Genomic DNA, 14,312 nt, shown 5'->3' on the forward strand with positions numbered 1-14,312 from the left:
AATGGCATATTACATTGTCATGTTGCCCTTTCACTTTCTATGATATTTAGCAGAATGATTTCTTACCGTAACCACCCAAACAATTACTCATATTGAAATTTAATCATGGTAATCAAGTAAAAAAAAATTACTGAGAAAAAGGTAAAAATGAATGTATTGTATGACATTTCACATCCATCATTGTTATTCCTGGGCCTCCTTTCTCTGTCCACCTTTATTTTCATATTGTTTACATAACCAATTTACCTACCTACAGCTGATGGGGTTCTTGAGCCAAAATAGTTAATGCAAGATTTTAAAAACCCTGAAGACATCTTGGTCTTGTATTTAATTCTCACTTTTCACCTGATGATCACCACAAATTTCAGAAATGTTCTATCTTCTGACGCTGATTAGGGGTATGCATCCACAAGTTACACTAGTTAGCAATATTGCACTAGTTAGCAATAAAGTTGGCACGATATTTCTCTTTCAAGTCAGGCAATTTATCAGTTTCCGTAAATTGATGCTAGTAACGTTTTTAAAAAGGCCCTTTTGGGATGATTTTCTTAAGAAGTTAATGAACCTAAATGAAATATAAAGATAACTGCAAATTGAAGAACTTTTACACATTAATTTTCCTGATCAAGGGTCCCGGAAGTGGGCCACCAGGGGTGAGCTTTCAGGCTGTATTTTTTACTGCTATGATGTGGGACATGGTATTTTTAACTCCCTTGAGGACACATAGCAACCTCGGCTCTACCTTGCATGCACTTTTCCCTTGAAAATAAAAATGCCATGTCCCACATCACAGCAAACAACACTTGTTAAATATACATGTAATCTGACTTTTCCTTCGATAGTTTTGTAAACAATCATTGAACTGCTGCAAAGGCCTTTAGACACTGAATTGGACATATCTCATGACAATTTTTAAAACCTGTTGGATTTGTATGAAATGACAATGCTCATTGTAAATGAGAAGTTAGTTGTGGTAACTTGTATAAATCCATCCCTTTCTTGTTACATTTTACAGGTGTCATGTTTCCTGTAAAAACTGTAAGGGACAGTCCTCGTCTGAATGCACAGAGTGCAATACTGGGGATATCTTACAGGATGGAGCCTGCATCAAGAATTGCTTAGCTGGATACTTCAAGGACAGTAATGATGACTGCCTTACCTGCTCTTATGGCTGTGATCATTGTACCGAAGAAGATAATTGTGTTCAGTGTCAGTCAGAATTGTGAGTATTTTCAGTATTTGCAACAGAAAATCATACTTGTTCTGGTGTTTGCTAACATCAGAAAATGTTGCAAGTGGCTCTAATGAGTTTGAAAATGTCTGACCAGTGCTTGGGAAAAATAGGAATTATCTTTTTTTTATCAAGGCTTGAACTGGTGCAGTGATATCGATCTAGTACCTTTGGCAAGCATTATTTTTCAATGAACAGGATTGTTAGCTATTTTAAAAAAAATAATATCTCATGTGAGCTACAGGTGCTTTTGAAAATTAGTAGTTGAAGAAAATTTGATTTTCACCCCCCAGCAAGCAAAATTCAGTCAGCTTTCATACCACCGTAGTTGTACTCCCATGTGCCTGCCCACAATGCGATGCAGCACGGCGCTGTTGTAAATCTGTCTCTTTACTGTTGATGCAATGGTAGGAAAGATATACTAATTGTTCTTTCCAAGCACTGGTCAGTCAGTCAGGACATAGGATGTTTTGCTGAATTTGGCAATTTGTCTGAGCTCATGGCTGCATGGTAGCTATGTAGTTGCCATAAACCCATGGGAATAGCAAGACTTTCTGGTCCCCAATAGCTGAAGTGGGAATTTCCTTCTAGTTTGCATTTTTTTTAAAGGAGTGTAGGTTTCCTGGATATAGCTGGAATTCCGGCTTTTTCATGAAGAAAATTGATGATGACAGAGTATGCTGTCCCAAACATTGAGTCCAACCCGTTTTTTCTTAGAATCATCACAAACTCACAAAAGGGATTAATTTCACATGGTGTTTCCGCAAACTTACCAAGCTGTTATTCTCACCATTCATGCTTTCCATTCTCATTCAAGAAAATTGATAAAAAAATAAGAGAAAATTTGAAAAACTGCCACATCTGTTACACATTCGTTGATTACTGAGCCTGTAAGAAAATTGGGTATGTGCTACATGTCCGCCTGCTAGACTGGTTTCGTACCGAGTCCGTTTGATCACGTTCATCCGTGATGTGCACATTCCAGAGTATCATTAGCCTTACCAAGGCTATCAGTTTGTTCCCATACGAGCTTGTTCCCGCTACCACACACCGTGCGCGCTGCGTACTAGACCGTTAGCCTGAACGACCCCTGCGTGTGCTTTGTGTGCATGTACGTATGTCTCACACACACTTCCGCAAACAGCCGTACAGTAAGTCGAGGCGGAAGATAGCCTTGACGCAACCGTGGCAAATTCCTTATGTGTTTCTTTTATATTTTCAGTTGAATTCGGCCGAAAATTTCTGATGCGCATATATTACACGATATCCAATCAAAGCCTGTAAACTTTGACCCGTGACATACATATTCATGTTGCCCACAAATTACTGTATACACCACGTATGTTCACTCAAAAATAAATGTCCAGGTATTTCAATCCCATTTTAAACCATTTCTCCAGTTTTATTCCAAACAAATGAAATATGCCGCTATACGAATGAACCTTTGTTCAAAATGATGATACTTAACTTCCAATGTACAGTATTGTGAATTCGACAGATCAAGACAGTTATATCCGCTAACGTTTATTGTCGGTGCAACAGCGTACACTATCACGCCGCTACTCGTACCTACCCGTGACATTCTGACAGCGAATGTAGGTAACAGGTCAACTCGGACCCAAGTCAAATCGTACCCATTTAATCGGATGCAGGTTAACTCGTATCTATAAGTCATGTCGCACCCGTATGAATTAACTGCAAGAAACGAGCTATTGACTTTGGGATGGAAACACGAAACTGTCATATAGGGACATGGTGAAAAAAATCTCTCCCTGAATTCGTACCATGTGCAACATATATCTCATACATACGACATATGTATTTTAATGCGTACGTACGAATTGAATGTCGTACCTAGTACGACATACGTACATGTATGACATGCAAGTCGTAGGTATAATATAAATCGTACCTGTATGTCGTATAAGATCATACATACAAGTTACAATACATATGTCATACGTACGAGATACAAGTCGTGCTCACAAGATATGTCGTATGTATGACATAATCACCAAACAAGTCGAACATAAGAGTTAAAATGCATATGTTGTACACACGAGATATAAAGTCGTACTTACATGTATGCATACGACAAAGTCGTATGCGACATATGTCGTACCCTGTCGACTCAACATATATCGTACGCACGACATATATGTCAGACCGGCACCTGTCGACATTATGTCATATGTTTGATAATACCCTGTACATATGTCATACCCTGTCAATATATTAGTCGTACTCTGTCGACATATATATGTCGTACCCTGTCGATATATTAGTCGTACATTCGACATATAACTTATAAGTCGTTCATACAAGTTAAAATCAGTCTTAAGTTAGCTGAAGGAGAGATATTTTTTTCCCATATCCCCTCGACAGCCTAGTAGAAATACCCCCCAAAACTCAGCAGTAGATTTATTCAATATTGTGAGCGCTTTTTTTGCTGCTGACCGAGAGCGCAGCGTGTCTTACCGCATAGCGCAAGCCTGGTCGGTGCCTACACTAGACGGCTCCGACGTGGTCTCTGTGTGCGGTGACATCTTTTTTTGCCGGCGTGCGGTTTGTACCGTTCGCCGTTTTTTGAGATCTATTTTTTCATCCTTTTCATTTCATTTTTGACCCAACTATGTATAACTTTATAGATAGTATTCTACTGTGTGATTTAAGATTTTAAGGGGGTGTTTTAGAATAATTATTGTTATCACTATGCCGTCTGGTTTTTAAACCTTTGGTCCCATTATGCAATATAATAAATATTCATTTTTTTTGGTCAGCCATTATCCAATGAGAGAAGACTATTTACCATAGCGAGTACTGATTATCATATTGAGCATACATGGTTGCGTCAAGGCTATCCTCTGCCTTGACTTACTGAACGGTTGTTTGCGTAAGTGTGTGTGGGACGTACGTACATGCACACAAAGCACACGCAGGGGTCATTCAGGCTAACGGTATACCAGTGTTTCGCGGCGTGCGCGGTGTGCAGTAGCGGGAACAAGCTTGTATGGGAACAAGCTGATGGTCTTGGTCAAGGCTAGAGCGTCATGGAAACAACATTATGAATTTATGAATGACTATTTTTGAAAATACTATTATTATTAATCCAACCAGATCAATGATTTGGTGTAACAACAATATGAATATTAAATCTGTATGTCCCATACTATATGTACAACCAGCAGCAAACATCATCCACTTACATGTTTCTTTAGGCCAAAAAAAAGTCTCCGGTTTCTGGTATGGAGCTAACCCCAAAAGTGGTGCGGTGACGTGTTCTCCCCCCCCCCCTCCCCCCCGCACTTTTTGTTTCTTTAAATGTCGGCTGATGATGCAGATGACGCTTCGATCCCCATAAAACTCTCAAAAATATCCTTCAGAGTGGAGCTTGAGGCGACCTCAGTAAGGCCAAATGGCTTTAGAATTCTGCACCCACTTATGATCTCGACCGACTTGAACAGTCTTTGGGAAGTTTGGATAGTCAATATGTATATATTTATTTACTTTGACATTTCTGTCCGAGGTTGTGGAAAAGGTTATATAACCCATATAAAATCCACAATTGTGTTAAAATATTAAAACAGGAGTATTTATATATAAACTAACTAAAATCGGGTGGTGCAATAAAAAATATTGTAGAATATAGTATAAATGAATTAAAAGATACTTCCAAAGAATAAAAACCACAAAAGAATACAAAAAAGAATTACAAATTAAACTTAAAAATTAAACAGCAAATGTAATAAAAATGTGTAAATCAAAAGCTAGGAAATATAACTAGTTAAAATATAAACTATAAATAGTGAACAACAAGAACAAGAACACAATTTTTTAAAGTAAACGTTAAAACAGTTTTGAAACCTGGGGCTAAGTTAAAAGATTAAATAATCCGACATCATCATGACTTTTGTAGCGTGGCTTGGGATCCTTATAGGAGTTCCCACTGTGACACGCTTGAGCGCGTTAAAAAATGTTGTGCCAGAATGGTTTTTGTAACCACGCTACAAAAGTCATAATGAGGACAGATCAGTGAAGACTTAGAAATACTTAAGGAGGCACTTTGAGTGATATCACCTGGAGTGGCATTCCAATCATTGGCAGTGCGAACAAAATATGAATTCATAAAATAGTCAGTTTTAGCAAAGGGAACCTGGACTGTCAAAGCATGGTCATTTCGGGAAATTCTGTCAGGAGGACTGAATTTACAAAGGCTATTGGCATCAATAAGGTTGTTCATTAGTTTATAGGCCATTACAAGTCTCGAGTACTTTCGTCTGTTTTCTAGTGACGTCCATCCTAACTGTTGTACTAAGACATTGTATCCGGATTCCCAGTCCCTGCAAACCATTCTGGCACGTTTTTGAATGCGCTCAAGCGTGGCACAGTGGGAACTCCTATAAGGATCCCAAGCCACGCTACAACAGTCATAATGAGGTGGAATAAGTGATTCGTAGAGCTGTGTTTTTGTTTGGCCAGAGCAGTTTGCGAAGGACCTTCTAATAAAACCTAACAGTTTATTGCACTTACCGGTATTGTACACTTCATTACACTGGTCGTTCCAGTTTAATTGCTTGTTTATCATCACTCCCAGGTATTTTTCGCGATCTGTCTCCTGCAATTTTTGGCCCTGTAGAAAGTAAACGTAATCAGTGGGATTGCGTTTTTTTGACATCTTCATAATTTTGCACTTGGTGATATTGAAATCAAGCAACCACTTTTTAGACCAATCGCCTAAGAGTTTTAAATCATACTGGAGTACATTACAATCTTCTAGAGACTTAATTGGCTGATAAACAATGCAGTCATCTGCATATATAATCTAATAGTACCGTAGAATGCACATCCTTAGTTATGTCGTTAATAAAACAATCAAAAAGAATAGGACCAAGGATTGTCCCTTGGGGGACACCTGATTTGACGACACTCCATTTGGAAAATTAACCATTAAGAATGATTCTCTGCTTTCTAGCTTCAAGAAAATTCATAATCCAATTCAGGTTACGATCACCAAGACACAAACTTTTTAGTTTCTCACGAAGGAGAATGTGTGAAACAGTATCGAAGGCCTTGGAAAAATCCAAAAAAGCAATGTGAATGCTGGAGCCAGATTCTAAGGTGCTACTCCAATCATGGATTGCGTCAAGTAGTTGAGTATCACAGGAGCGTTTCTTTCTAAAGCCATGTTGAAATGTTTACAGTTACTAGTCAATAACATGTATCAATTGGAGTGAGTCATATATATTTTTGAAAAATAATTTGTTTCTAACTTGGTCATTTTCTTTTGACTAGCCCTGTACATGACCCACTCTTCTGTGGGAGTAGTTCTGAAACTTAACAAAAATGTGGTGTCTTTTGACTAGTGTACTGGTTGATGGAACCTGTAAGCAAGGCTGCATTGATGGAAGCTATGAACATGAAGGCTCCTGTCTGAGCTGTCATTCCCTATGTGAGACATGCATTGGTGGTGGGCCAAAGGACTGTACCAGCTGCAAACTAAGTAAGTGCACACAACACACTTCCATGGGCTGTCTACCCTAGGCATGTCTCTTAAGGGTACTTTACTGCAACAGTCTTTCAAGGGGGTGGGCGAGTCAAAACTGCATTTTCAATATTCTGTTGTAAAACATCGTCCTTCTGTAAGTACATTAATTAATGATGCAAGTGGTAGACATCGCAATAAATGAATATTTCACAAAGATAACCTCAAATGCGCATACAATATATTGCATAAAAAGACAAAGTAGGTCATTTGTGATTCATATGTTTTCCTATGGAACAGGAATATTTGGTAAATTTTCAGCTGCATGGTAACAAGCATGTGTGCCCCTTCCGTATGGCAAATCTCAGTGTACAGAAGGGTGTAACAGTAAGCCAACTTAGATTTGAAGTTTCATAAGGGGACAGGCTTCTCTGCTAACTAATGTTGGCTAAATAACCACTGTGTCAGTGATCATTATTGGGTTGACATTGGAGTTTGCCTCCCACGGAATGATGTTCTACTGCGTGAAATTAATGCAATACTGTACGTATTTACAATACTTGATCCACATGCCTGTCCCTCTATGGAAAAGGTGAGGTATAGCAACATGGCATGTGCAACAGGTGCAAAGTAGGTTTGTGAAAGCTGCGTATATTCTGTGTATGTAATAATCTGTTATTCCAAAGTGCATGGTAAAAGCTTTGTATGACTGAAGCTTTGCTAAAAAGAAAGAATTTTGGAGAGTAGAATTGGAAAAATAAAAGTCAAAGTGTAGGGTGCTTTCAGGAACTATATTACAATTGGCTTTCCTGAAGTCATGCTGATTTCATTAAACTTTTGTAGTGTCCTCAAAATATTCATTTGTTGTTAAGGCTAAAATATAAAATATACTAAATTTAGTCATAAATTTAGGAAAAGTATACTAGTCACGCTTCGTGCTTGATTTGTGTGGCATATAATCTTAAATTAGATCTAAATATAATTAGAACCAACACAAGAGTTCTAAATTGACATTTGTTGTTCTAAATTTTGTAAAAAAAAAGACATCCCTAACAGTGTTTGACATTGAACCCATTTCTTGCCTTGATAGTGGAGGCTGACCTGCGCTACCTTCTGGAGGGTGCTTGTGTTCCTTTCTGTCCTGAGGGTCAATATGAAGACCAACAAACCCTCAAATGCGAGGAGTGTGATGAGACATGTAGAACCTGCAGTGGATCAGAAGTTAACAACTGTCAGAGCTGCTATGATGGGTTTCTTCTCAATGGAGATGTTTGTCAGGAGCAAGAAGGGAAATACTGTGACCCAAAGTGTAAAGAGTGCATGTATGGCTCTGAGGATAGGTGTAGTTCTTGTAATGACGGCAAATACCTACAGGAGTTTGAATGTGTGGACAACTGTGCAGCTGGCTACTTTGCAGATGAAATTGGTACGAGAGGTCAATGCTTTGATATAAGATAATTATACCAAATATTTTGCAGCCCCAAAATAATTCAGGTTTTTAGGTGGTTGACTGGGTTTCCCCTATATTGAAATTGATAATATAGGCACAGTGAACCAGTGTATGTGCAGGGCAGATCTGTGCGCAGAACATCCCAATTAAAAGCTGATGTTTGTTGTTTTTGTGTGTGTGTGTGTGGGGGGGGGGGGGGGGGGGGGTGTTTAGTGGCTTGGATGTTCTCTTGCCATTCACAATTTGTTACTCCAAAATCCCAACAAGGTTTTTGTTCAGTGCACTAATCTGGGTAATGATCCGGTGTCCCATCCTCCGCATCCAAAAAAAAAAAGGATGTGGGGTTTTATCCCAATTCCCCCTCCCCTCTCGGATTCAGCCCATGGTGGGAGACATATGGAGCCGCTACGGTACATGCTCTCTCTGTTTTCCAGAAACAACAAACATAAGCCAACAATGACGAATCCAATCTTCATGCACTTGACTATAGGAAACAAGTATCTGAATAAAGAGTGAGCTATCCATCATGCTGTATCCACATCTCTTTCTCCCTTACACATCCTCACAGATGAGTGCGTACGTTGCAATCCATCATGTAAGACGTGCAGTGGGGCATCTTCCCAGGATTGTACATCCTGTAATGAGAATCGGTTCCTTTATGACTCCTCTACCTGTGACAGCCATTGCCCCTACACCACGTACGTAGATAGAAGTGATGGGACTTGTAAGGACTGTCACTCCACTTGTCAGTCTTGCAGCGGCCCTGGAAGCGATGCGTGTGAGACCTGTGAAGGAAATTTGTTTTGGTCTGGTAAGAAGTTGAATCAACATATACTAAAATGTGACATATGGATACATTTTGTCAATTGTCAATCTGGGACCACATTGAGGTCCACTTCACCGTCATGTAAGTGAAATCAGATATGCTGTTTCATCTGTTGACTCCATTAACAGGACACTCCTTTGGAATTTTGACATCATTTCTACATAGCTATTTCATATACATTAGTTAAAGAAATTCTCAAGATTCCTGCAAAGTCCTGTAATTCTCAGTGAAAATTTCTTTCTTTCAGAATTCCCAGGAATTTTCCCACACTAGTCCCAATCCAAACCAGAAAACCACAGATGACTCTTGTTGATCAGGAAATCTAATTGATTTAGCTGGGATACCAAAACATGGTACAGAACCCAAGACTCTGTAAACCCTGATAAACTGACTCAGGTGTCATGCTGACATGCTTCAGCTGGGATACATAAAACAAGACAAAGCTCCCAAGACTGTTAAACCTGACAGGCTTCAAGCCCATACATGTAGAGTGAAACACCACTATAACAAACATTTGGCTCAAACAAACATCTCCTTTAGCTCCCAAAATAGTAAATTCTATTATAATGCACAATCCCTATAAGGAACGACCATTATAAGAAACATTTTTACGAACCCCATCGTGTTCGTTATAATGACGTTCTACTGTATTTGAAATTTGGTATACTATCACATTGATTTTAGCCATATTTGCTCTGGACTTTTGTGTGGAATTTTTTTAAACTCTGGGAATTTGACCAAGACCATGGTAGAAGTAACCGAGCTAGCAATAATAGTTCATTTACCATTGGCTGTCCTATTCCTCAATAATACTAATGTACATATACCCTGGGTACCAGGTTATAATGTTTTCTTCAATAATATCAGTTATGAAAACAATGTCCAGTTTTGTTCATTATATCTATTACATGTAGAACCTTTATTTAAAAAAAGAGTGCATTGCATAAAGAAAAGATTGATAAGCCAGCCAGAGAAACCGTGCTTAATATGTTGGCATAAGAGTTGCCAACATTGGCAACTGATGTTTTAAGTTCAGGTTTAAAGTTACAATGATAAACATCTTAAGACTTTTGTAACTGTGTCGTCGGGCAATCCTCGATTCGAGAAGTTGTCACTTTTGCTGCTGTCTCCCTCACTGTTGATGAGTGGTCTTGTGGATATATATTTCACGTCTCATGAGAAAGAGTTTGTATCCAGCAACTACTTTATTACTGTAATCTGAATGATGACCAGTCGTTTAGGGAGTGGACATGTGGTAGATCTAGGAATCATACAATTTGTCCCAATATGCCTGTAAATTTCATTCTTTACTAAGAAAGCCTGTTTTAATTTAGTTACTTCCACTCCCAGGAAGCCCTGTTCCATGCCAAAAATCATGTTAAGTACATATTCACATTTGGAGAGAGAAAAGAAATTTATTAGTCCAATAAGAATAATTGCTTTTCTTCATTGATTGAACGAGTAGTTGGTCAATTTTGATATTTCGGTAGGTAAGAGTTCATTAATACATTGTACAATGTACAGTGTAGGCATGAGTTGATATGGTATGCAGTGAAGTAGAGATAAGATGACTTGAGAATGTTTCCATATTTCCCAAACATTTTCAGTTAACAAAATCCTGCACTTACCAACTTTAAATTTATTGAGAACGTCATCCTGGTCAAATTTGATTTGAATTCTGATTTTTAAGTCTCAAATATGACTATTCAGAGATAAAAGTTCTCTGATTTTAATCTGAATTATATTTTTTTCAAATGTCTTTCTAATACAGTGTAATATGATCTTTATCCAACATGTTAACCCTGAAAATCTGCTTTATGAAAATGCCATGCCCATGTTGCAAGTGCAATTGTAATCTCTTCTAGTTGTCACCAGCACACATTTTCTGTGGTAGAACACATGACCAAGCTCTGATTTGAGATCTAAGATTTTGTACAAAATGCAGCACTTTTTAATTTGTGAAAATTAAAAATAAGTGTTAGTTGAAAATGCTGTAAAGGATAAATGTCTGTGGTTGTAGTGGTTGAATGAAAATGATGAGAATTCAGATTTGCAGCCTACCTTTGGGCACTTTCCCAAGAAATGCGGCCAAACTTCTTTGTTGATGAGCTTTAGATTCATTCAGTTAGATAATGGTACCATAAACCACCCTTAAACCTTGGAATGGAAATCTGGAACAAGTTTTTTATCTTAAAATTAAGTTTCAAACTCCCAATTCTCTGGAATTTGTAAAACAGGGTCTACTCAACTTGCCTGTAGAGCAATCTACTAAATGCATATTCCCTAGACCAGCAGGTATTTCCTGCTAAGACTTTTAGACAGTAGCGCCCTCTGGTGCCCTACCCATAATACCCCGCGGTATACGTGCCTCGTGAGCTTCCTCTTTTCTCTTAGTGGCAGGTCGGGTAGGATGGATGTCATTTTACTACCCTTTTTTCGCTTGAGAGAAGTTTATTGATTAAGAGAGTTAGTAACAACAGTCTGAGAGTTTCTCATCGTCTTCTTTATTTGTTCGTTATATTTATTCGATTATTATAAAGCGTTCAATTATTATAGAACCGATCTGCCACAAACTGGGGGGGGGGGGGGGGGGATTGCTCTCCTATGGGGCAGGCCGAGGACTCTGCTGTTAGCGCTGCGTCCAACACCCTCAGCCAGTGCCGGCTGGGGGCGTTGACAGTTCCGCTGACCAGTTAAAGGGACCTCGGTCTTCTTCTCTGGTCACTTCAAGCAGAACACCCAAACAAAAGGCACGCTCCAGCAAGGTTCTTCCAAAATATACCTCCTGTGCCGGAGCAAAGCCTAAAATGGGCCGACAGGGCAGGCAGGCTCAGGTACGAGCGCCGCTATACCCGTGCCCTTCCTCGATCATGGGACAGCCCGAGGGGACTAACCGCCACGCTTCAGTGGACTCTAGTCACCCGTGCCCTCCCGACACAGTGCCGAGTACCCCTGGTTGCCGGGACGGGCTATTGTACGGGCTATTGGACCGACCAGCACTCGCTCAGCCCACGGGGCCTGAGGTGCTGTCGGCCGGGTATGATGTGAGCGACGCAGAGCCGGTTGCCTGGGGGTGTCCCCGACCCGACGGTTCCCGTTCTATCTTGCTCTGAGGGACCATTTTCGTATCGGATTGTTTCTGTTGTTCGGGGGTCCCCATGCCCAGGTGCCTTTTGGGCCGTTCAGTTGATTTCAGCTACTCTATCGGCTCTGTCTGCAGGTGGGCCCCATTGGTGGCCCCCCTGAAGCGGCGAGCCACGCCCCACAACCCTCGGTCGTTGGTTTCACCTCACAGTCTTCTGTCACCGGTCACGGTTGGGTGGCCTGTTGACAAAGGGACATACCGCACACAGTTAGCCGTGCTCCAGAGTCCCTACCTGCAGTGAATACTTCACAGTTATCATTCATTGGTTACAGTTGCATGGCCCAAGCACAACGAGATGCATGTACATGTACATGCACATGTATGTTCACGTATACCACACATGGTTGCGTGCACCGGAGGCCTGGCCTACAGCGAGCGCTTCACATTCACTGGCTGTGGGCCACTGTCGGGTGGACCAGAGACAACGGGACCTACCGCACACAGTTAACCGTGTGCCAGGATCCCCGCCCGTGTTTAGTCTTCACCCTTCTATGTCTATTATCCCCGAGGGCGTTGCCCAGCCACCGCCGTGTGGTTCTGTACAACTCGCCCCTCCAGACGGCTCTCCTTCACAGGAGTCAACTCGGCCTTCGCAATCGGCTGATTCATCCGATGACGACAAAGAACCAGACCAATTACAGCAGCTGTCCATCATGGAAAGGGAACTCCATTTGCTGCAGAGGGACATGAGCCCCCTCCGCCCTATCATAAATCTTTCAAGCGAAGGAGGGACTCCACATCTAACAGTGACAAAGAGTCTCCCAAACTTCCGTTGGATCAAGTGTGTGTGGAACACATCGACAGCATTATGTCAACAGACAAATGGTGTCCATTTCTCAGGCGGGAATGGCTGTATTCTTATTCTTCTAATCGGATTTATTGCACCGATCCCACCGCGGCAAATGCTACCGGGTTGAGGACTTGGTTTTTTGGCCCACTCATCGCAAGCCTTGCAATTGTTCTCGGCTTCATCATGTTCATTGTCGGTCATATACATTTGTAGTATTGCCTGGTGGGCACGTTAATGAAACGGCCTGTCTGAGTTCGGTTGCGAGCCGTGCTCTGTAGCCCTCTACATTTGTCATGGCTGGGTGACTGGAGGACAAAGGGACACGCCGAGCAGTGCTTAGCTGTGCGCCAGTGTTTCTTGCTGCACTGAAATCGCTACACTTTTCATGCACATGTACATTGTACAGCATACAGTACATGTACACTCTCCATTTGTCTCCGAGGGAGTTGTTCCACCACTGACTGTGGCCGTGTGCAACTCGTCCCTCCAGGTGTGCTAGAAGGTTTTCGTTTACGGAGTCAATTCGACCCTTGCATTAGGATGGTTCATTTGATGGCAGCTGCTCTTCACAATGAACCCCAGCCTGAACATAACATCAGCGACTGGTTGTGATGCTTCTGTAGATCAGGCTTGTGTGGATCACATTGGCAAGATTGTGCCTGCATCCAAAATGCCTGCTGCTCTTCAAGCAAGAATGTGATCATTACCGTTTTCCGTTAGCCGATTTCAGTAATTTTGTCGCCACACCTTCCCTCTCCAATGCAGCTAAGGACAAGCTGCCAGCGGTAGAGGGACCACATCATGAATACACTTTACAGCAGAATTAAAGTGGACTCGGCGATATGTATATTTATCCTCATGAAGTACAATTATGCGTAATCTTTTAATCTTAACTCGACAGTCTCAGCGGACATGTTGACCCATATTTTTACTGTCAATTCCACGGTCTGCACTCGGTACTCTATTAGTTTACACGAGTGCAGACCCTAAAGAGTGCAGTTCCTAATGGAACTGTTTCTCCCATCAAAGGGCGCCCGCCAAAGATTCAAGTCTTACATTTGTACCTTCTAACGGACAAAAAAAAAATTTGCGGGGGATATTGATGTTTACATCCATATTGGTCGATGACGACTACTCAGATGGTCAATCTCAGAAAGCCATCAACTCCATGGTCAGGCTAGCGCAGGTAAAGAACAAACTGTTCTTTGTTTTCTCAGCTGCATACCTCTTGAAGATTGCTCTTGGTGATTTGTGTGGCCGCGCTATCAACATTTTCTGTGTGCCACGCCACATAGGTCTTCACTGGTAACAACGACTTTGATTCGACTTAGTTGTTTTGATGACTTCCATAAGTGACTTACCTGACTCATGACGACCTCCACCTGTCT

General features: G+C 41.0%; 1 protein-coding gene across 2 annotated transcripts in view; it reads left to right on the plus strand.

Moving 5' to 3' along the window:
- Window positions 1-14,312, plus strand: part of LOC119729736 (proprotein convertase subtilisin/kexin type 5-like) — a 101,928-nt gene that overhangs the window by 49,810 nt on the left and 37,806 nt on the right. The window contains exons 17-20 of one of the 2 annotated variants that reach the window (XM_038202454.1): window positions 1,016-1,222; window positions 6,595-6,731; window positions 7,804-8,148; window positions 8,732-8,974. In XM_038202454.1, the coding sequence (XP_038058382.1) occupies window positions 1,016-1,222; window positions 6,595-6,731; window positions 7,804-8,148; window positions 8,732-8,974 (932 nt within the window). The remainder of the gene's footprint in view (window positions 1-1,015; window positions 1,223-6,594; window positions 6,732-7,803; window positions 8,149-8,731; window positions 8,975-14,312) is intronic. The other variant, XM_038202463.1, reaches the window with a different exon arrangement.

Source organism: Patiria miniata, unplaced genomic scaffold (genome assembly GCF_015706575.1).
Source record: "Patiria miniata isolate m_02_andy unplaced genomic scaffold, ASM1570657v1 HiC_scaffold_1, whole genome shotgun sequence".
Classification (NCBI taxonomy): domain Eukaryota; kingdom Metazoa; phylum Echinodermata; class Asteroidea; order Valvatida; family Asterinidae; genus Patiria; species Patiria miniata.